Source organism: Cynocephalus volans, chromosome 1 (genome assembly GCF_027409185.1).
Source record: "Cynocephalus volans isolate mCynVol1 chromosome 1, mCynVol1.pri, whole genome shotgun sequence".
In the NCBI taxonomy this organism is placed as follows: domain Eukaryota; kingdom Metazoa; phylum Chordata; class Mammalia; order Dermoptera; family Cynocephalidae; genus Cynocephalus; species Cynocephalus volans.
In genome coordinates, this window is record NC_084460.1 from 24,815,006 (window position 1) to 24,839,548 (window position 24,543).

The 24,543-nt window shown below is 39.4% G+C and overlaps 1 protein-coding gene across 5 annotated transcripts in view; it reads left to right on the forward strand.

Annotated features, from left to right (window-relative positions):
* The window catches only part of UBOX5 (U-box domain containing 5), a 41,304-nt gene that overhangs the window by 11,458 nt on the left and 5,303 nt on the right, over positions 1-24,543 (forward strand). For all 5 annotated transcript variants that reach the window (XM_063102982.1, XM_063102958.1, XM_063102966.1 and 2 more), the window contains exons 2-3: positions 19,196-19,290; positions 20,510-21,710. In XM_063102982.1, the coding sequence (XP_062959052.1) occupies positions 19,237-19,290; positions 20,510-21,710 (1,255 nt within the window). In that variant the 5' untranslated portion in view covers positions 19,196-19,236. The remainder of the gene's footprint in view (positions 1-19,195; positions 19,291-20,509; positions 21,711-24,543) is intronic.

Sequence of the window (24,543 nt, forward strand, 5' to 3'; positions counted from 1 at the left end):
CAAGAAGGAAATGTGTTACCTCTTATATTAGGAAGTCCAGTGGGCTTCAGATTGGGTCGATTCTATATTAGGAAGTCCAGTGGGCTTCAGATTGGGTCGATTCAGGTTTGGTTGTATTAGAGCCACAAACATAATATTGTATATATGTAAGTAACATAACACAAGTAACTTATGTAAACACTTGGGATCTGTGATAATTTCTTTTTAAAAGGGATTTCTCTCACCATTATTCAGGTCTCCCGTCAAAGGTCACTTCAGAAAAGACTTCCCTATCCATTCTAACCAAAGTAGCACCCTGTTGACCTTTGATCATGCTCTGTCATCTTGGCCAGCTTCATTTCCCTTACTGAATTCAGCAGTATGAGACTTTTTTTAAATTCATTTTCTTATTGGTTTCCCTTTGAATTAATTTTGACTAGTTAACTAATTTATCTCCAGTGCTTAGAATGGGTCCTGGCCCATAGATAATAATGTTTATTTTTTTTATTTATTTTATTTTATTTTTTATTTAAAAGAAGATGACCGGTAAGGGGATCTCAACCCTTGGCTTGGTGTTGTCAGCACCACGCTCAGCCAGTGAGCAAACCGGCCATCCCTATATAGGATCCGAACCCGAGGCCTTGGTGTTCTGAGCACCGCACTCTCCCGAGTGAGCCACGGGCCGGCCCTTGTTTGTTTTTCTTAATTTTATTTTGTCAATATACAATGTGGTTGATTATTATGGCCCATTACCAAAACCTCCCTCCCTCCTCCCTCTCCCCCCTCCCTCCCAACAATGTCCTTTCTGTTTGCTTGTCGTATCAACTTCAAGGAATTATAGTTGTTATGTCTCCCCCCCAGTTTTTTTTTTTTTTTTTTTTTTTGTGTGTGTGTGTGAATTTATTTATTTATTTTTAGCTCCCACCAATAAGTGAGAACATGTGGTATTTCTCTTTCTGTGCCTGACTTGTTTCACTTAATATAATTCTCTCAAGGTCCATCCATATTGTTGCAAATGGCAGTATTTCATTCGTTTTTGTAGCTGAGTAGTAGTCCATTGTGTAGATATACCACATTTTCTGTATCCACTCATCCGATGATGGACATTTGGGCTGGTTCCAACTCTTGGCTATTGTAAAGAGTGCTGCGATGAACATTGGGGAACAGGTATACCTTCGACTTGATGATTTCCATTCCTCTGGGTATATTCCCAGCAGTGGGATAGCTGGGTCATATGGTAGATCTATCTGCAATTGTTTGAGGAACCTCCATACCATTTTCCATAGGGGCTGCACCATTTTGCAGTCCCACCAACAATGTATGAGAGTTCCTTTTTCTCCGCAACCTCGCCAGCATTTATTGTTCAGAGTCTTTTGGATTTTAGCCATCGTAACTGGGGTGAGATGGTATCTCAGTGTAGTTTTGATTTGCATTTCCCGGATGCTGAGTGATGTTGAGCATTTTTTCATATGTCTGTTGGCCATTTGTATATCTTCCTTAGAGAAATGCCTGCTTAGCTCTTTTGCCCATTTTTTAATTGGGTTGTTTTTTTCTTGTAAAGTTGTTTGAGTTCCTTGTATATTCTGGATATTAATCCATTGTCAGATGTATATTTTGCAAATATTTTCTCCCACTCTGTTGGTTATCTTTTAACTCTTGTTAATTGTTTCTTTTGCTGTGCAGAAGCTCTTTAGTTTGATATAATCCCATTTGTTTATTTTTCCTTTGGTTGGCCGTGCTTTTGGGGTTGTATTCATGAAGTCTTTGTCCAGTCCTATTTCCTGCAGTGTCTCTCCTATGTTTTCTTTAAGAAGTTTTATTGTTTCAGGGTGTATATTTAATTCTTTAATCCATTTTGAATTGACTTTAGTGTATGGTGAAAGGTGTGGGTCTAGTTTCATTCTCCTGCATATTGATATCCAGTTCTCCCAGCACCATTTGCTAAAGAGGCAGTCTCTTCCCCAGTGTATAGACTTGGTGCCTTTGTCAAAGATCAGATAGCTGTAGGTGTGTGGGTTGATTTCTGGATTCTCTATTCTATTGCATTGATCAGTGTGTCTGTTTTTATGCCAGTACTGTGTCTGTTTTGGTTATTATAGCTTTGTAGTATAGTTTAAAGTCAGGTAGCGTTATGACTCCAGCTTTATTTTTTTTGCTCAGCGTTGCTTTGGCTATGCGTGGTCTTTTGTTATTCCATATAAATGTCTGGATAGTTCTTTCCATTTCTGAGAAAAATGTCATTGGAATTTTGATGGGGAATGCATTAAATTTGTATATGACTTTGGGTAGTATGGACATTTTCAGTATGTTGATTCTTCCAATCTAAGAGCATGGGATATCTTTCCATCTTCTTGTATCTTCTCTAATTTCTCTCAGCAGTGGTTTGTAGTTCTCATTATAGAGATTTTTCACCTCCTTGGTTAACTCAATTCCTAAGTATTTTATTTTTTTGGTGGCTATTGTAAATGGGCAGGCTTTCTTGATTTCTCTCTCTGCATGTTCACTATTGGAGAAAAGAAATGCTACTGATTTTTGTGTGTTGATTTTGTATCCTGCTACTGTGCTGAAGTCATTTATCACCTCCAAGAGTTTTTTTGTAGAGGCTTTAGGCTGTTCGACATATAGGATCATGTCATCTGCAAACAGGGACAGTTTGACTTCTTCTTTTCCAATCTGGATGCCCTTTTTTCCTTCTCTTCTCTGATTGCTCTGGCTAGTACTTCCAACACTATGTTGAATAGGAGTGGTGAGAGTGGGCATCCTTGTCTAGTTCCTGTTCTTAAAGGAAAAGCTTTCAGCTTTTCCCCATTCAGGATGATGTTGGCAGTGGGTTTATCATATATGGCTTTGATTATGTTGAGATACTTTCCGTCTATACCTAACTTATAGAGGGTCTTTGTCATGAATGAATGTTGAATTTTATCAAATGCTTTTTCAGCATCTATAGAGATGATCATATGGTCCTTGTGTTTGATTTTATTAATATGGTGTATCACATTTATTGATTTGCGTATGTTGAACCAACCTTGCATCCCTGGGATGAATCCCACTTGATCGTGGTGAATAATTTTACATATGTGTTGCTGTATTCTGTTTGCTAGTATTTTAGTGAGGATTTTTGCATCTATATTCATCAAGGATATTGGCCTGTAGTTTTCTTTTTTGGTTATATCTTTACCTGGTTTTGGTATCAGGATGATGTTTGCTTCATAGAAAGAGTTCAGGAGACTTGCCTCTGTTTCAATCTTTTGGAATCGCTTGTAAAGAATCGGTGTCAATTCCTCTTTGAATGTTTGGTAAAATTCTGCTGTGAATCCATCTGGTCCTGGGCTTTTCTTTGTTGGGAGCTTTCTGATAACAGCTTCAATCTCCTTTATTGTTATTGGTCTGTTCAGATTTTCTCCATCTTCATGGCTCAGTTTTGGGAGCGTGTGTGTGTGTATCCAGAAATTTATCCATTTCCTCCAGATCTTCAAACTTGTTGGCGTATACTTGTTTATAGTAGTCTCGAATGATTCCTTGTATTTCAGATGAATCAGTTGTAATATCACCTTTTTCATTTCTAATTTTTGTTATTTGAATCTTCTCTCTTCTTTTTTTTGTTAGCCATGCTAATGGTTTGTCGATTTTATTTATCTTTTCAATAAACCAATTTTTTGATTCATTGATATTTTGTATTGTTTTTTGGGTTTCAATTTCATTAAGTTCTGCTCTGATCTTAATGATTTATTTCCGTCTGCTAACTTTAGGTTTGGATTGTTCTTGTTTTTCTAGATCTTTAAGGTGAAGTGTTAGGTTGTTCACTTGCCATCTTTCCATTCTTCTGAGGTGAGCATTTAATGCAACAAATTTCCCCCTTAATACTGCTTTTGCAGTATCCCACAGGTTTTGGTATGATGTATCATTATTTTCATTAGTTTCAATAAATTTTTTGATTTCCTGCTTGATTTCTTCTTGGACCCATATGTCATTAAGTAGAATGCTGTTTAATTTCCATGTGTTTGTATAGTTTCCAGAATTTTGTTTGTTATTGATTTCTAGTTTTAATCCATTATGGTCTGAGAAAATACATGGGATAATTCCAATTTTTTTGAATTTGTTGAGACTTGATTTGTGACCTAATATGTGATCTATCCTGGAGAATGATCCATGTCCTGATGAGAAGAATGAATATTCTGAGGTTGTTGGGTGGAATGTTCTGTAGATATCTGCCAATTCCAATTGGTCTAGAGTGTTGTTTAGATCTTGTGTTTCTCTGCTGATTCTTTGCCTAGATGATCTGTCCAACATTGACAGTGGGGTGTTCAGGTCCCCTGCTATTATGGAATTAGTGTCTATTTCCTTCTTTAGGTCTAATAGAGTTTGTTTTATAAATCTGGCTGCTCCAGCGTTGGGTGCGTACATGTTTATGATTGTTATGTCTTCTTGATGGATCAGTCCTTTTATCATTATGTAGTGTCCCTCATTGTCTCTTTTTATGGTTTTTAGTTTAAAATCTACTTTGTCAGATATAAGAATAGCTACTCCAGCTCGTTTTTCTTTTCTGTTTGCATGGTAAATCTTTTTCCATCCTTTCACTCTTAGTCTATGTGAGTCTTTATGGGTGAGGTGGGTCTCTTGAAGGCAGCATGTATTTGGGTCCTCCTTTTTAATCCAGTCAGCCAGTCTGTGTCTTTTGATTTGGGAATTTAAGCCTTTTACATTAAGAGTTGTTATTGAATAGTGTTGATTTATTCCTAGCCTTTTGTTGATTGTTGTTTGGTTGTCTTAGGTGTCTTTTGTTCCTTTCTTTCTGATTTACTGTTTGTTTTCTGTATTTGTTGGTTCCTTGGGTTGTAGATATCCTTTTTGTTTGTTTGTTTTCTCTTCATGAATGCCATTTTTATTATACTAGGGGGTTTAGATTTTTCTTGGGTTTTTATGGCAGTGGTAGTTATTTTTCAGGAACCAAATCCAGTACTCCCTTGAGAATTTCTTGTAAGGATGGTCGTGTGGTGGTGAAGTCCCGCAGTTTTTGTTTGTCTGAGAAATATCCTATTTGCCCTTCATTTTGGAAGGATAGCCTTGCAGGGTAGAGTATACTTGGCTGACAATCTCTGTCTTTTAGTATTTTGAAAATATCATCCCATTCCTTTCTAGCTTTTAGGGTTTGTGATGAAAAGTCTGATGTTAGCCTGATTGGGGCTCCCTTATAGGTAATTTGACGCTTCTCTCTTGCAGCTTTTAAGATTCTCTCTTTGTCTTTGAGTTTTGCCAGTTTGACTATAACATGTCTTGGAGAAGACCTTTTTGGGTTGAATACGTTTGGAGATTGTTGAGCTTCCTGGATCTGAAGATCTGTGATTTTTCCTATACCTGGGAAGTTTTCTGCCACTATTTTGTTGAATATGTTTTCAATGCAATCTCCTTTTTCCTCCCCTTCTGGAATACCCATGACTCGGATATTTGAGCGCTTAAGGCTGTCTGATATCTCTCTCAGATTTTCTTCAATGCCTTTGATTCTTTTTTCTTTTTTTTTGTCTGCTTGTGTTATTTCAAACAGCCCATCTTCAAGTTCAGAGGTTCTCTCTTCAACTTCCACAAGCTTGTTGGTTAAGCTCTCCATTGTGTTTTTTATTTCGCTGAATAACTTCTTCAGTTCGGCAAGTTCTGCTACATTTTTTTTCAGAGCATTGATTTCCTTGTACATTTCCTCTTTCAGGTCCTGTACCTTTTTCCTCATTTCATCATGATGTCTAGCTGAGTTTTCTTGTATTTCATTCAGTTTCCTTAGAATTATTACTCGAAATTCCTTGTCAGTCATTTCAAGGGCTTCTTGTTCTATAGGGTCTAGAGCTTGAGGTTTATTATCTTTTGGTGGTGTACTTTCTTGATTTTTTGTATTTCTGGTATCTTTTCTTTGATGTTTATTCATTTTGGCAGGGGGTTTCACAGTCCACAGGTTTGACACTATTGACTGACTAAGATGTTGCTGTGGTTGCCAATTTGGTATCGCTACCTCAGTGACTCCCTGTTCCGTGTGCTCTGGTCCAGGCTGCTGGGATGCGCCGAGGCACCGCAGAGCGTGTGGTCTCTGCAGAGCTTCTCCTTCCCCTGCAGGATGTCTCCCTGCTCTGTGCACGCTAGGCCGGGCTTGGGATGGAGCCGGGTGGCAGTGGTGAAGCCTACCTGCTGCTGGATTGCGCGGCAGCAGCGTGGACCCTGTGGAGTTCCCGCCTCCCCCGCCGGACGTCTCCCTGCTCTGCGTGCACTGGGCTGGGCTGGGAATGAAGCTGGGTGGCGGCAGTGAAGCCTACCTGTTGGATCACGCAGTGGCGGCCCGCAGGGTGTGCGGCCTCCGTGGAGCTTCTGCCTCTCCCGCTGGACGTCTACCTATCTTGTCCACGGGTTGATTCACTTCCAGCTCCAGGGATGGGCGGGTGGGGTCGGGGGGTCAGAAGCCGTGGTCACCGCTGCAGCCGGGGTGACACACGCTGGCTCAGGCCTCCATGTTTCCACGTATGTGGCTGCGGCTGCGATGCGGGCTGCGGCGCACCGGCGGGTCGTGCGCGCAGGTTGGGGGAAGATTCCCAGTTCTCAGCAGGGTAAAGACACCCTTTCGAAGCCATTCCTTTGCGCCGATTCTGCTACAGCTGCATCTGGCGTGGGCCTCAGGCTGCTTCTACTCCTGGCGGAAAAGCGGCAGGCAGCTCTCCTCTTCCGCCATCTTGACCTGATCTTGAACTCAAAGTTTTTAATTTTCATGAAGACCAATTTATCTTTTTTTTTTTCCTTTTGTTTCTTGTGCTTTTGGTGTCGTCTGAAAAAACCATCACCAAATCCAAGATCATGAAGATTTACCTCTGTTTTTTCCTAATAGTTTTAGCTTTTATATTTAGGTCTTTTATCCACATTGAGTTAATTTTTGTATATGTTGTGAAGGAAGGGTCCAACTTCATTCTTTTGCATGTGGATATCTAGTTATTCCAATGCCATTTGTTGAAAAGAATATTCTTTCCCCATTGAATGGTCTTGGCACTCATGTCAAAAATCAGTTGACCATAGGTGTGTGGGAGTGTATGCTAGCTCTGTTATGTTGATCTATATGTATGTGCTTATGCCAGTACCATACTGTTTTGATTATCATAGCTATGTAGTAGTGAAATTGGGAAGTGTGAGTCCTCCAACGTTATTTTTCAAGATTATTTTGGCTTTTTGGGGTCTTTGCAATTTCATTTTAGGATCAGCTTGTTCATTTCTGGAAGAAAAGCCATTTGGGATTTTGATAGGGACTATATTAAATCTGTGGTTTGTTTTGTGGAGTATTGCCATCTTAACAATATTAAGTCTTAATCCATAAACATAGGGTGTCTTTCCATTTATTTAGTTCTTCTTTAATTTCTTTCAGCAGTGTTTTTTAGTTTTCAGTGTACAAGTCTTGCACCTTCTTAGTTAATTTATTCTTAAGTATTTTATTCCTTTTTTATGCTATTGAAAATGGAATTGTTTTCTTAATTTCCTTCATGAATTGCTCATTGCTAGTGTATAGAAATACAACTGACTTAACCTACTAATTTGTTTAACTCATTTATTGACTCAGTAGTCATTGTTGTTATGTGGATTCTTTAGGATTTTCTGTATTTAGGCTCATGTCATCTGTGAATAGAGAGAGTTTACATCTTCCTTTTCATTTTGAATTTCTTTTAAATTCTTTTTCTTGCCTAATTGCTCTGGCTAGAATTTCTATTAAGATATTGAATAGAAGTCAAAGTAGGCATCCTGTCTTGTTCCTGATCTTAGGGGAATGCTTTCAGTCTTTCACCATTGAGTGTGATGTTAGCTGTGGGTTTTTTTATAAACCCTTTATCATATTGAGGAAGATGTTTTCTATTCCTAGTTGATTGTTCAATAAAATTTTTTTTTAGTGTAAGTATGTCCTAAGTAGTGCATGGGATATTCTTATAATAAAAAGAAAAAAAAAATCATAGTTTATCTGAAATTTAGATTTAAGTGAGCATTATTTTTGTTTGCTAAATCTGGCAACCCTTAGAGAGAGAGACAGCATTAAGTCGGGGTGTTTTGAGGGGGTGGAGGGAAGAAGAGACTTGAATGTGTTTAGGTGTTGAAGAAAGGGCTCAGTAGTGAGAGATTAGTTGAAAATTCAGAAGAGAGGCAAGAGCAGATGGAATAAGGCCTGGAGGAGAGGGGCAAGGTTAGGGCCAGGTTTGTATGTGGAAAGCCTGGGCACCTCACCTATATTCCTATAGAATTTTGCTCATACTGTTAATTAAGGTGCTGAGTAAATGGCATTAGAAATCTTCGTAGATCTCCTTATTTGCGACTTTAAGTCTCTTAAAAGAAACACTGTGTCCATCTGTGCCTTGTTTTGAGCCTGTAATTGCAGGTTTTTTTGGGGCCCACACATGTGTTCTGGTCTCCTTTCACACCTCTCACTGGTGGGTAACTGTGTGGGATAGGCTGGGACCAGCTGTCTTTCATTTTATCAAGCTCTAAGAAAAGTGCACGTAAGTCAAACTTTTTTCACAGATGGACAGGTAACTCAATTTAGAAATTATAAGAAGTATTATGCTTCTTTAAAAGCTAAAGTGCCCACTTTATAAAATTGCTAAGTGCATTGGTATTCCACCCACTCTTTGAGGTTAAATGCTTTTCTCTTACTTGACAAGTAATTTTTCTTCTTTTTTTCCCTGTGTAACCTTTTTGAGCCTCGTCTTTAAAATATCTGCCAGAATTACTTTGTGTTGCAATTTTGTGAGACTCAAAATCAGATTGTATAACTTGACTATGGCAACTTCTTTGTAGGCTGAAGGAAGGTTCAAATGTTCAGAAGGTGTCATGGTCACCTTATTCTCTATTCTCTTCCAGACTATCCCTCCACACTTCCCCACCCCCAGGTACTAAACCTCAATAACAACAACAACAGGTTTGGGTGGTTGCTTCAAGCTCTGAGGAAGCACATAAAGCAACCTTCCAGACAGGGTGACAAACATGTCCCAGTTTGCCCAGGACTTTCCTGATTTTAGCACTGAAAGCCTCACTGGGAAACCACTCAGTCCTGGGTAGACCAAGATAGTTGGTCACTATACTCTGGATCCCTTCCTGGCCCTTCTCTTGCACTTCCCGTTCCTGAGCCCTAGTATGGTGAGGTAGAGTGCAAAGGTCTGTCTCCATCTGTGTATCCAGACCTATAGGGACTGTCATCTGTAAGAAGTAGTCTGAGCATATATCTAGATCCTCAGACCTCTCTGATATATCCTGAGACCTCCAGAATACAGTCCAGGTTTTTGTCTATTTATATCACTTTAAACATATAAAAGGGAAAAAAAAACCCAACTTATCTCACAGTCTAGTAAGTTGCATATTTAAATTTATGCATGTTCACTAATATTTCCCAACTATTCATGTACACATGTTCCTAGATTTAGTTTTTTAACAAATATGTGATCATAATACTTCAACAAGTTTTGTGTACTTTTTATTTTATATATACTTTTGCATTTTTCTGCATAGTCATATTTATCATTTAAGTGAAATGAACATCAAGAATAAATGTCGGGCTGACCCCGTGGCGCACTCGGGAGAGTGCTGCGCTCCCGCCGCGGGTTCGGATCCTATATAGGAATGGCCGGTGCACTCACTGGCTGAGTACCGGTCACGAAAAAGACAAAACAAAACAAAACAAAACAAAAATGCACTCACTGGCTGAGTACCGGTCACGAAAAAGACAAAACAAAACAAAACAAAACAAATAAAATAAAATAAAAAGAATAAATGTCACTGAAGTTTGTTTTTTTACAGTATGGGCAGTGGTCTTAACTGGTGTCTTCAGTTGAGGGATTTAGATCTGGGTGAAGAACTTCAAGACTCTGGTAATAGAGTATTTGGATTTATATAATAAAAGACTTCTTAAACAGTAACACAAGGTATCTTTGTGGTGATAGAACTGTTCTGTATTTTGACTATGGTAGTAATTACATAAATCTACACATAGAGTAAAATTGCATAGAAATAAATAGATAGGCATACACAAATGAGTGCTTGTAAAACTGGTGAAATCTGAATAAGATCAGTGAATTGTAATCACTGTCAACTTCCTGGTTATGATGTTGTATTACAGCTATGGAAGATGTTATCATTGGGGGAAACTTGGTAAAGGGTAAGAAGGGGCGGTCTCTCCGTTGTTTTTGCACATGAATCTACAATTTAAATGCTTTTTAAATAAACAATTGAAAGCATCTTTGAGATCCTTGCAAGATGCTCAGTAATATGTTATACATAGTTCATTTTCCTCCTTCCTCCTTTTAAAGAATACCCTTCCCTTAAAAAGAATTAAGGGAAGATAATGTCAAGGGAAAACTGACACTACCAATTTATTTCTAAGTAGTTTGTACCTTGGTACTCATCTTTGATGACTTCAGGAAGCCATAGGCAAAGATAGCCCCTCATGTAGTACAGAAAATGTAGTGGGAACACATCAGTCAGAGGAAAGGGAAACCCCTTGAAGGTTGAATTGCCTGTAAGTGGTTCAGAATTGCTGTTGTCATCCAGGAGGGTAAAGGCAGACTTTTCATTAGTATCATTTCTCTCCCTGGTTATAAGCCTTCTATACCTTCCCTCTGACCTGTAGCTTTTAAACTTTTTTTTTTAACTACAACCCTTAGTAAGATATGCTTTTTACGTCAAAACTATGAATGAATGAATATGTGTGCATATACACATATATATGTAGCTGAAATAAAAGTTTCACAAAACTGCTTGGTGCAGGGCCGGCCCGTGGCTCACTCGGTAGAGTGCGGTGCTGATAACGCCAAGGCCCCGGGTTCGGATCCCATATACGGATGGCCGGTTCGCTCACTGGCTGAGTGTGGTGCTGACAACACCAAGTCAAGGGTTAAGATCCCCTTACCGGTCATCTTTAAAAAAAAAAAAAAAAAAAAAAAAAACTGCTTGGTGCACTTTGTGTGTGGTGCACTCTGATATTTCCTCTCTCTTCTATTTTTTTTTTTCTTTTTTCTTTTTTTTTTTTTTTAAGATGACCAGTAAGGGGATCTTAACCCTTGACTTGGTGTTGTCAGCATCAGGCTCTCCCAAGTGAGCTAACTGGCCATCTCTATATAGGGATCTGAACCCATGGCCTTGGTGTTATCAGCACCACACTCTCCCAAGTGAGCCACAGGCTGGCCCTCTGTTCTATTTTTTTAAATACTGGTTATGGCTCAGTAATTTGGGTTCTTGATTCTTGAACTGCAGTTTGAAGAAACACTACCTCAGCCCACCAGGTGAAGTAGTCGAAGCCCCCTGGCATGACATTCAAGGCCTTCCCCATCTGATCTGCCTTCTCAGCCCTACCTTCTTTCCCACCTCTAGCTCAGTGGCATATTCAACATTTCTTGATTCTGCCTCACACTGTCCTTCTATGCCTTAACTCTTCCTGTTCCCTCTCCCTAGGGCTCTTCCCCTTTTGTTCCTGATCTCACCTCTTGGCTCCTACAGTCTAGCATGTATATAGTCTGTTGTCCCATTAGTAGGTGGTATCTGTCCCTCTTCAGGGTTGTCCATGAGCCCTAGTTCATGTGCCCTAGTTCAAATGTTACTCCTGTGAATTCTTTGAGTTCTGAGTATGCTTTTGGCCAATTTTTTCAAAAAAATATTTAAGAGCCACAGTGAAAATTAAATATATGCCCTTGTTAAATGTATTTGTATAAAACTGAAACAAAAGTTTCATGACATAATACCCATACTATATGCACTTTGATATTTTACATTCTTTTCTAGTTAATGTTTCTTTTCTTCCATTCATAACTTGATTTCAAAAACTGCAAATTGAAAAACATTGATTTAGACCATCCTTCCCCAGTCTGAATGTCGTCTGCAGAAAGCTGTGTTACAAACCTTTATATTCTATCATCACTGTTGGAAGGAAGTCTTTATTGCCTCAATACTTGAGGACAGAAACATTCTTTTTTTTTTTTTTCCCCCCAAAAAGAAGACTTGAAGAAAATATTTGTTGCTGCATTTTTTTTCAGAGTAAAGAATTATAAACTTCGTAAGTAATAGAGCAATGGAGAAACAAACTCCGTTTTAGACATGCAATTTAATACTATGAGGAAGTTAAGACAGATGAACTAAATATAAACATTTCAATATGGAAAACCTTAATATAATGCTTAATGGAAAAGCAAGTTGCAAGATCACACACAGTATGTTATCATTAAGGTGCATTAAAATACATAAAACTACTGTATGTTGTTTATGGATACATGCATACCTATAGTCATTTGAATGACAGGTGACTTCAGATAGTGCTTACCTCTTGCTAGAAAGGAAGAGGAAATAGGATGAGTGTTAGTTTTTGTTTATATCTTTTAAATTTTGCTTTTAACACTGAAATCAGAAGCAAACACAGCAAAATGTTAACATTTGCTAAATCTAGGTGGTGGGTACAAGAGTGTATTACATTCCATATTCTTTATATTTTTAAGTGAAATATTTTGTCATAAAAAGAAAAATATATCTTTAATTAAAATTGACTAATGTGTTATCTGCTTATGAACCTGTATTGCTATCTTACAGTACCATTATCTGGCTCCAAGCTACTTCTGAACTGCAGGGCACTTTAGCCATGATCTTTAGTCCCCAGTTTATACTCAGACCTAGTCTTTTTTGTACTGAGATGCCATATTTGGAGAAGAAGGCTATAATTTGTAAGTATTTAGTGGACAGCGCTTGCAATGAGTTCAGGTTACACGGCTGTTTCTTCAGCAGGCCTGTGGAGACAGTCTTCCTGGACTAGGCTGCTTGCATTTTCAGGTGTTAAGCCATTATTTATTTATTTATTTCTGGATTAAGCATCAAGGCAGGAGGCACTTGACCTTAGAAGATCATGGTGTAGGAATCAGAAGGATGATAAGATCATGCCAGTTAAAGATCTTGATGGCAACCAGAGCCCTATAGAATCCTAGTGATTGGGAATCACTGTTTCCCAAAGAAACAGATGCTGTCATTTGTAAGATTTTTATAACAGGGTTTGCCACTCTTATTTTGTAATAACATAGTCACTTGTTTCAATTTGCATATTTGAATTTGATCTCCAGTCCTGATTTGTTTTCAGTTGCTTTTCCCCCCATTTTATTGTTGTCATTAGTAGACCTTATATTTTAGAGCAGTTTTACATTTACAGAAAAATTGAGAATATAATACAGAGTTCCCATATACCCCTTCTCTCCTGCATACAGTTTCCCCTGTTATTAACATTTTGCATTAGTGTGATACATTTGTTATAATTGATGAGACAATATTCATGCATTATTAACTAATGTCAATAGTTTACATTAAGGTTCACTCTTTGTATTATATAATTCTGTGGGCTTTGACAAATGCATAATGTTATATATCTACCATTTCAGTGTAATACAGAAGTTCCACCACCTGACCATTTCATTTTTTTTTTTTTTTTTTAAGGCTTTTATTTATTTATTTATTTATTTATTTATTTTTTTGTCGTTTTTGTGACCGGCACTCAGTGAGTGCACCGGTCATTCCCATATAGGATCCGAACCCGCAGCGGGAGCGTCGCCACGCTCCCAGCGCCGCACGCTACCAAGTGCGCCACGGGCTCGGCCCCTGACCATTTCATTTTTATCTCTACACTTCAGTGCCTAGCACAGGGCTTGTAAATGTCATGTGAGTATGTGATAATATCCTGTCTAAAATTTAATATAAGCAAATCAAATTCAGTAGTATATTTAAAGAACAATCTGCCACAACCAAATAGAGCCTATCTTGGGAATAAAAGTATGGTTTAAAATTAGAAGAATGTGTCATTATTATCTCATTAGTCTGTCAGATAAGATAAATAATAAAAAATATAAGGAGAAAAATCAGAATTCAGAGCATATTCCTGATTTTCAAAAAACTGAAAATTAGAATGCTTTATTAACATGAAAATAATATTTCAATCTAACAATCAGCATTATTTTGAAAGACACATTTTCTAATGGGAACAAAGAAGGATAGCAACTCTGTTATTGTTTCATATAATTCTGGAAGTTCTAGCTAATGAGGTAAAATGAGAGACAGAAATGAGTTACAGGGCTGGTTGGTTAGCTTAATTGTTTAAAGCCTGGTGTTGAAAACATCAAGGTCCAGGGTTTGATCCCTGTACCAGCCAGCCACCAAAAAAAAAAAGGAATTCTCACTATTATTATTTTTTTTTCTGACCAGTAAGGGAATCACAACCCTTGGCACAGTGTTGCCTGCACCACACTCAGCCAGTGAGTGCACCGGCCATCCCTATATAGGACCCTAACCTGCGGTCTCGGCGCTACCAGTGCTACACTCTCCCAAGTGAGTCACGGGGCCGGCCCGGAATTCTCACTATTATTGAGATGACAGGATTATAAAAACCCTCATAAAACTAACTGAAAATCGATTAAAATCAATAAGTTCAACAAGACAGTTGAATATATAAATAAGTAGATACCAAAGTAAAAAGCTTTCCTATATATAGTAATAACTGGTTAGAAAAATTAATGGAGTATGAAGATCCTATTAATAATAGCAATCTCAACAGTAAGCATGTAGGACCCTTAAGTAAAAAGTCAAAATTGTATAAGACCAAAAGGATAAAAAACCCACAAAAATCTATTTAAGATTTTTATCCTAATATCATAAGAGTAGAAAGTTGCAAACAACCTAAATGTCCACTGTAAGAAGAATGATTTATTATTTATTTATACCCCATCCTGTTCCAAAATGATTTTGAGGTAGCTTTCATAATATATGCTATGATATAAAAATAAGTAAAGAATTCAGTCAAAGAGAAATTTGTGTGTTAGGCCACAGATTTTACTCTGAGCTTTCTAGCAGCCAAAGTAAAGAAGGAATATGACCCATGTTCCTACCATAAAAGATTGTGTTGCTTGGGAGAAACAACTATTCTAGTATTGAGACCAAGGAGAAAATTTTCTCATGGGGCTCAAAAAGAAGATAGAATAGACAATGATTATTGTGACAACCTAAAAAACAACAACCAACCTTATAGAGCTGTTTCTTATAAAGTCCTTTGGTAGTAGGCCACAAAGTGCCAATGAACAGTTGGTAAAGAGTATTGCAGTGTGGGGCAGGAGTGCGGAGATGGTTGTGGTTAGGATGCCCATGAGAATGGTCTAGTACACTTTTCTCAGGGTCAGCTCAATGGAGTGATATACTTTAGAGACTTAAACTGTAGTTCTCAACTGACGTGTCCTGCCACCCTAGTGTCCTGTGAATCTTCACAGATTGGCCACTGAATTTTTATCAGTGTGTCACATTTATTTTTGCTACAGCCAAGGATCCAAACTGCTAAGAAATCTGTCAGATGGTAGTATAGGATGTGATCTGCAGCAGCTATCAGGGATGCTAGGCAGTAGGCAAGAGGTGCCACTTAGGCTGGCACTAAAGAGAATTTAACAGGGGTAACTGAACAGTCTCTGTAAGTATCTCTCAGATTACATTTTGGTAAGTGCTATGGAGAGAGAGCAAGTCTGTGTCTGGTCAGGTGGAAATGCAAATGCTTTAATAGTTGACTAGTGCAGTTGACAGGGTCTGATGAGGGTTGAGATGCTTGAAAGAAAGCTAGCTTACTTCCACATGGAGGTGGGAAGAGGAAGTAGCTATGGGCAGGACCTAGCTTTTCCTTAAAAAACAACTTGAGGCCTGATCCAACATATTTGGAAAAAGCAGTCAAGGTTTCCACATTTCTCCATTGTACAACATAGCCATGTTAATTTTACATCTGGAAGAATTGTTTTTAAATGAATGATATCAAACATTGACCTAAGTAAAAGAAAAAAAAGTTGTGAGATATCCATAGAACATCTAATTTTAAGCTATATAACTTCCTGGTAAATCCTTCAAGACATATGGTGTCCAAGTAGTCAATGACCAGAGTGGCTAAGGAAGGTTTGTAATCTGAATCCCACCTTAACCTCTGTTTGAGCCTCAGTTTCTTCATCTGCCGAATAAGGATACTAGTGCCCACCTTAGGGTTATTGTGAGGATTGTTTAAGTGCAGATAAAACCTCTTAAATGAGCTCACTGATTGGAGAAACGAGTCAGATTGTCTCCCTTAAGATGCCTTTTTTTTTTTTTGGCAGCTGGCCGGGATGGGGATCTGAACCTGTGACCTGGTGTTACCAGCACCATGCTCTCGCAAATGAGCTAACTGGCCAGTCCCTTCTTTCAGATATTTGAGGTGGAATCTTTAAAAGTTATAGATAGCAAAAGTTTGAAAGCCCTTTGGTCAGCCTTGTCCTTCTCATCCTTGTAATCTCTCAAGTCCAACCACAGAAGCAGGTATCTGGTGGTAGCTGAGCCATGAGTTAAAGGCAAAAAAGGCAGCTGTTCTGAGGACAGTCGCATCTGGGAAACTTTGTCTCATGCTCCCATTTACTTCTGAGTTGGATACCAGATAACTTTCCAAGGCTTCTGTTTTGCTTCATACTCACAGGAAAGCTGTTTGTCATGGCTCCAGGAAGACCCCTGCCCCACTTGCTTCTGGTCCTGGCATTTAGGTCCTCAGAGAAATTCATGATATGTAGAATAAATCAAAGTTAAAAGATCACAGTGTGAAATATGCAGGAAGAAAACAGTGAGATAGACAGGAAGAATGTAAATGTTAGCAAAATCAAATCAATGCTGCAAGCAGTTAACATTGTTACCTCTGTCAGAATTTTTTTTTTCTTTTTTTTTTTTTTTATACCCCTGAAAGCCAGAGAGAAAAAGGGCTTAGATGTAGCCTGTGGGGGTAGGGATGCTTGCAGACTAGTTCTACCTTTATCTTACTAGTATTAACCTCATCTCAGCATTTTGATACTATAACAACAGAGTTTCTATCTCTGGTTTTTCTTACTAAAGCCCCATTCTATCAGGGCCAAGAGGGGAGGAGAGCAGTGCCTGGGGCAGTGAAAAGAAAATCCTCTGAAACCCAAGTTTGCTAACCTCACTGGTTTGCCGAGGCCCGCCCAGCTCTGCACGTGCATATGTATTGTGTCACTGTCTATGTCAGTGTCATAGTATCTACTTTCCTTCGGCATCTCAGGCTTGCCTTTCCAAGGAGAAATGTTTTGCTTCCTTGGCCATATATTTACTTTAATACTTATGTATTCAAGTGGTTTAATTTTACATTTGACACAAACCAACAAGAAGCCACTGCCCTAGTTGGGCAGGTCAGTTGAGGGAAATACTGCTCTAAATGAGTTGCAAAGTTTCCTGACCAAGAGGAGGTCCATACAGGGGTTCTGAGAACATTTGCAGATGTAATTCCTCAGACACTTCATTCATTTTTGACTTATTGTGGAGAACAAGAAAGGTGTCAGAAGACTGGAGATATTGTTAATACAATCTTTCAAAAAAGGAATTCTGCAGAGCTTTTTTTTTTTGGTGGCTAGACCAATATGGGGATCTTGTGACCTTGGTGTTATAAGGCTGCACTCTAAGCAACTGAGCTAACGGGCCAGGCTTCAAAAAAGGAATTTCTGAAAATTAGCCCATTTTGATTCCAAGCCAGATTCCAGCAAGAGATGGCAGCATGTATGCCTCGAAGGGGGAAGCACTAGGAGTTTCAACACAGTCTCACAAAATCCAGGAGACTTTAGGCCAGGGGTTTTCCACCCCATCAGATTCATCTCCTTCTTTAAATACTTTGTGATGTTTCTTCTACCATCTTGAATTTATTTATTTTATTTATTTTTATTTTTTATAGTGATGACCGGTAAGGGGATCTTAACCCTTGGCTTGGTGTTGTCAGCACCACGCTCAGCCAGTGAGCTAACTGGCTATCATTATATAGGCTCCGAACCCGTGGCCTTGGTGTTATCAGCACCACACTCTCCCGAGTGAGCCATGGGGCCGGCCTCTACCATCTTGAATTTAAAATCAAAGATAAAAAACCTGCCCACATACATTATTTGTAAAACCAAAAAACCCCCAAAATATGTGTGTAGGTATATGCACATGTGCAAACACACACAAAATGCCCTAATAAAGGAGCAATTCCAAAGTGTATTAATAAAATTTGTTCTTGTGTGTAATATTTGGGTATGAGCATACTAGAAGACATAAAGAAGTAATCAGAAGCTTTCACCAACATGTAGGATCACCTGAATGCAGACTGCTAACAAACGCAGACTGATAACAAGTGTATAGCATTGGTCTCGGAGATGTGATTTTCAGAAATGGTGAATACCTCTGGGTGAAGTCTGAACAAAACAGAATATGATCTTCCTACAGCTTATATGGAAGTTCCCGTCTGAGAAAATTCAGCATATATGAAAACTACATTAAAAAATACTTTGTGTTCATATGTAAAACTGAGTTAGGGGCAAAGCTGAGATAATAGACATTTACAAGTCCCGTGCTGTATCTTCATTGTACAGTCACTGCCCACTCAAACATTGCAGGAAACGTGCCTGGCCTATGCAGGTGACACCTACTGATCATCGCAACAAAGAGCTCCCAGAGGATGACCCTGTCTCTATTGGGCTAACAGAGTTTTCAAGTCCTGGTCTGCCAGATGCAAAAGCACAGAATGGCTGGCTGGCCTCACCCAAGGAGTTCAGATCCATTGAAGAGGCCTGCCAGGGGCAGGCTTGTTTTTAATGGCATCACTGCTTCTCTACAGAGAGTACTAAAAGCTATTGGCTTGGATTCGATTCCTTTTAAGGTGCTTTCTGACCCTAAGATTTTCTTTTTCTCGATAATGATGTTTTTGACTTTTCTAATTGTTTTTGTGTTAATAAGAAAACATAATTGCATTGACAAGTGTTAAATGACAGAGATGCCCAGTACCACTATGATTATTTTCTGTGACTGTTTCCAATCTAAACCCTCTGTTCTTTCTCTGAGTTCAGCCACTTTGGGCCATCTCTTTTTCCTGTGGGCAGCCCCCTGCAGAGCTGATAGGCCTTGCCTCTTTTGGGTCTTTGAAACAGCTGTCAGCCAGAGAACTAGTAGTCTTTGCCAGCCTATTGAGTCTGCAATAGAAACCTCCATAATTTTTTAGTGACTAATTTTTCCCCAGTGTCATATGTAGGGATACAAGGAGAGTGAGACTAGAGTGTGTGTGTGAAAGTTTTTGTTGTTATCCTGTTTGATTCTCTTCTCTTAGGAATCAACTTCTGAAAGTTTAGAATTGAATTTTAACTTGTCTAATACCAAGTTTTATTTTTTATTTAAGGCTGTTTCTGATGCTTGGAAGCTATCCTTTCAGCCACAAAGATGGTAATAAATCTTTGCCTCCCACAGTTCAGACCAAGAATTCACTGCAACAAGGTAAACAAAACAAATATATACACATATACACATAAATATATGATATTTATTTTGCATGTTCTTCCCCATTCCTGCCTTGCATATGTGAACTTGGTTCAGGCTTACTGTACTTTGTGGGTTTTTTTTGGTGGCTAGCTGGTAAGGGCATTCAAACCCTTGACTTTGGTGTTATAACACCAAGGCTTCCTGTACTTAGACTCTCAGTATTTTTAGATTCTGTCAGCTGGTATTTAGGTGAGCATGGGTCAGGCTCACCTCTAGAATCATGCAGCACCGTTATGAGGGAAGCTGTGACTCATTTTGTGCAAGGTCTTATTCATTATCCTTTTCCCTCTTTGATGATCAATTTCATTTCCACTCAAAGGCATAGCAAAGGTAGAAATACTGTCTTTACTTCTTGATAATTTCTAATGCTAGAAGTAATGGCTTGTATTTGTTATTTGAATTATTTGTTATTTATTATTTGAATTAAAGCTTTCTTCCCCTATGCAAAGGAGGGTATCTATTCACGGTACAGAGGAGGAAATAAGGAAACACCAAGGGAAAGATTGAACCCCTTCCCTAATTCGGAGTTTCTGCACATAGAATACTATTTCAAATTCCTAGGTTGTTAGGCTGACTCCTTCAGAAAAAAATACCTTAAAAATTTCCATTGGTTCTAACAAATATTAGAAATATTAGAAGGGGAAGAAGTTACAAATCCCACCCGCAGCACATTCACTGTTTCAATTTCCTGTAGTCTTTTGTGGTCCTTGTTCCTGTGCACACATTTTTTTACCAAGTTTCATCATTGATAGATTTACAAGAAGCTTGTTTGTTACGCCTCCCTAGGAAAACTGTTAAAATACAAATACAGAATTGAGAACTTTAATGACATTTTTGTCTTCCCTTAAATCTGCATATTTTTATACTCTGAAATAAAAAACCACTAGTATATCCTGCCCTCTTTTCACAGAGATGTTATTTTGAAGGGATTTTTGGTTCGGGTGGGTGGGTTTTGTTCATATTTTTAAGTTTGGGCAGTACTTGGGGACACGGTTGCCCTCAACCTTTGACCTGATTTGGGGTGCTTGCAAAAAAACCTGGGACAATTCAGTTTAATAGAGAAAATTTTAAAATGGAGAACTTCAGACTTCCTTTAAAGAGTTTTCTTAGAAGTGACAAGTTCTTGAAAACTAGTTGTCTTGATTTGGATCAACGTATCTCATATTTGTCATAGATATCAGCTGATGGTTATGAAGTAGAAAATCTCATCTCTGAAGACCTCACAAAGAGAAGTCATGGTTTCAGGACAGAGTATTTTATTAAGCCACCAGTCTATGTGACAGTTTCCTTTCCCTTTAATGTGGAAATCTGTAGGATTAACATAGACCTCACACCTGGGGGAGGCCAGAATGTCACTGGCTTGGAAATGTACACTTCTGCCTTAACCAGCAGAACATCTTGGAGTGTGCCTGAGTGCTGGACCCCAGGCCTGGCCGAGCCATCTATCCCCAACAAGGAGGCATTCACCTTGGTGGGCAAAGTCTTACTGAAAAACCAGAGCCAAGTGGTGTTTAGCCACAGGGGCTTCAAGGCCAGGCCACCTTTTGGCCCAGTGGAAGTCATGCTCCCCTCCCCTGCTGTTGTGGCCCAGGAGCTCTGGAATAAAGGAGCTCTTTCCCTTAGCCACGTGGCCCATCTCAAGATCTGTATTACCCACGTGACAGGCAGCGGTATCCCTTGCATCAAGCGGTTGGAAGTGTGGGGTCAGCCGGCCAAGACCTGCTCTCGGGAGGTGATAGATGGCGTCCTGCTGGTTGCCTCTGAGAGAATGCCGCAGGACCTGGCTCTGCAGGTCCCAGCCTTGCCCATGGAGAGTGACTGTGACCCCGGTGGCCAGTCTGAGGGCCAGCAGGCTCCCACCAACCTGCAGGAGCTGGCTGAGGTGATTCAGGATGTGCCTGAGGAGTTCCTGGATCCCATCACCCTGGAGATTATGCTTTGTCCCATGCTGCTGCCCTCCGGCAAGGTCATCGACCAGAGCACGCTGGAGAAGTGTAACCGCAGTGAAGCTGCATGGGGCCGAGTGCCCAGCGACCCTTTTACGGGGGTAGCCTTTACTCCACACTCCCAGCCCCTGCCTCACCCCTCCCTCAAGGCCCGGATCGACCATTTCCTGCTCCAGCACTCCATACCTGGCTGCCCTCTGCTTGGCAGAGCACAGACTACACTGGCAGTGACCCCTTCTTCCATTGCTCTGCCCTCTCGGAAAAGGAAGATGGAGCAGCCTGCACCTGCCTCAGACAGTGGCCTTGGTGAAGATGCTTCCTCTTTTTCTACCACAAGCCCTCTGGTTTTACCTACTACCTCAGAGCACACTGCTAAGAAAATGAAAGCCACCAGTGAGCTCAGCCTTACACACATGGACTGCTCAACAGGTAATTCACTGTCCTGTGTCCGTGGCCTATTCTCATCCCCACTTTTCCCAGGTGGCACTCAGCACTGTTGCTCTTGGCTTTATGCTTTGCCAGCTTAAGTCCCTCAGGCCAGTGCCTGCGCTTCTTCCTCTCAGTTCTCGTTGTGGGCCCTCAGCTTTGTCTTCAGACCGGAGGAAACCTGGAGGCCTTGCAGGGCTCCTGTGTATTCTCCTTGTCTGTTCCGGGGCTTCAGTCTGCATGTTTTGTTTGCCCCTCTGATGATAGTTCCACTGGTAGTTGTGCCTTCCTTGGGCTCCCTTTACGTGGCCTGGCCAGGTCAGCACTTTTTCTGGGCCTGAAGCCTCGGGTCAGAGCGGCTGGGAGGAAAGACACCAGCCCCTCAAAACAGACCATGTCTTTCTTCTGGTTCCTTCTTTACAGTTGCTCAAATATCAGTGGGCTCCTTTGGGTGTTGTTTCTAACTTTCACAGATGTGTGCTGATGGAAGCACATTGAGGTCCTCCCTGTCGCACCTCACCATCAGGTGCCACTAGCACCCGGAAAAGGGAAAAAGTACTACATCATAGGCCCTCCTTTCAGGAAAGAGTTCCTGAAGAGAAAAGCCACACTGCAGGAAGTGTGGTCAGTAAAAGTGCAGATGAATTGCAACATTCTGTAGTGTGAGGTTTAAGCGTCCTGGCTTCCTGCCTCTTCCCTGGGGTACTGCCAGTGATGCTGCCATCTCCTGAGGCGAGCAGCCCTGGTTCACTTGGTGACCTCTGCAGCTGAACGTGTTCAGTCAGCCACGTGGCTTTGCTTGAGCCTAGCTCTTCTCCCCAGTCACTCCCACTCACCCTTCACGTGTTTCCTCTTTCACTGGGCTCAGATTTGGGGGCCTTTGTTCTGCTGACCCCACATTCATGTTCATGTTCACACCCCGAGGCCCTGAATGAAAGACCATTGTGATTTTCATTTGTTCCGCATAAGATTGACAAGCAATATGTTTAATTCTAGTAAGACAGGAGGAAAAGAAATGTAAATAAAAAATATCTTCTCAACTGAGGAAAGCCTGAGCAGAAATCCTGGTGCCTCAATTAAAACATTCATCTTCAGGCCAGAGTAAATGGTTTAGGGCGAAGATTGTTTTAAAACTTAGAGAACAGAGCAAAATTAGTAAGATCTTTTAACTGTAAAATTCAGTCAAAATAAAGGTTAGTCATTTTTGGAATCTAAGATTAGGTAGGAGTTTTAAGGTTGATTTCATAAAAAATTTTTACACAATCACTGTGCCATTTTAACTGAATCTAACCTTACTGCTCATTTTTAAAAAACAATGTATTTGTACAGTTTAAAAATTGTGCACACAGAGAGTGAAACAGTTACTTTTTACCCTGTCCTCCTGGGCAGTTAAGTTGTTTCTAATTTTTTGCTATTACAATAACACTGCCAAGAATTAACCTTGTATGTATAATTTTATACCTGTGCAAGTATCTCTATAGGACACCATCATAGAATTGGGATTTCTAGGTCAAAGGATATATTCTTCTGTAAATTGGATAGATATGGGTATCCCACCAGCAATGTGTGTGATTCTTCATAGCTGTACTAACACAATGTGTTATCAAGTGATTGATAGGTTAAAAATGATGTATTGTTTTAGTTTTCATATCTCCTATTATTCATGAGGTTGAGCATCTTCTCATGTAATAAAAAACCCTTTGTGTTTCCTTTTCTATGAACTGTCCATTACCTTTGACCATTTTGTTAGTTGTTGGTCTTTTTCTTAATAGTTTCTAGGAGCTCTTTATATATTATGAAGATTAGCCCTTTGACTGTGATATAAACTAAAAACATATTTTCCCAGTTTGTTGTTTGTTTTTTGGTGGAGGCAGGGCTTATCATATTTTTGGCCATCTGGGTTCTTTTTTAGGGAGTCAAATTTATCTTTTTTTTTTTTAATTTTTATTTTTAGATAGCTTCAGGCATTTTATTAGAAAGACTTTACACATCCAAAGAAGCCTCTCATGTTTTCTTTTAGTATTTTTGTAATTTGATTATTATTTTTTAAAATTTAAGTCTTTGGGCCGAGCCCGTGGCGCACTCGGGAGAGTGCGGCGCTGGGAGCACGGCAACGCTTCTGCCGCAGGTTCGGATCCTATATGGGACTGGCCGGTGCACTCACTGGCTGAGTGCCGGTCATGACAAAGACAAAAATAAAAATAAAAAAAAATTAAAAAAATAAAAATAAAAATAAAATAAAATTTAAGTCTTTGATCCATTTGGAATGGTATAAGGTATGGATCCATCTTAACATTTTTCCAGATGGCTACCCATGTACTCATTTATTGATTAGTCCTTCTTTCTTCCATTGATCTGATATGCCACATATAGCATATACTAAATTCCTGTGTGTATTTAAATATTTCTAGATATTCTGTTTGTTGGTCTCTTTATTCATGTGTCTGTAACATATTATCTTACTTTTTGTGGATTTCTAATATGTTTTATAACTGTTAATTGCAAGATCCCCCTTAATGGGTACTAGAGGAAACATCTCCCCCATTTACAAAGTTTCCTTGATTATTATTATGTTTTTTTCCCGTAGGAATTTTTAGAGTCACCTTGTTTAGTCTTCCCCTCACCAAAAACCCTATTTTATGAAAATTGGGATTGCATTAAATTTATAAAGGAACCTAGAGAGTACTGATATCTTTATGATGTTGACTATTCCCATACAATGTGTTTCCATTAAGGTCTTCTTTTGTGTCCTTGCATGGTTTTAAGGTTCTTTATATGGATTTGCCCATTTATAGTAAATTTAATCCTGGATGTTTTTTCCTTTTTGATGATGTTC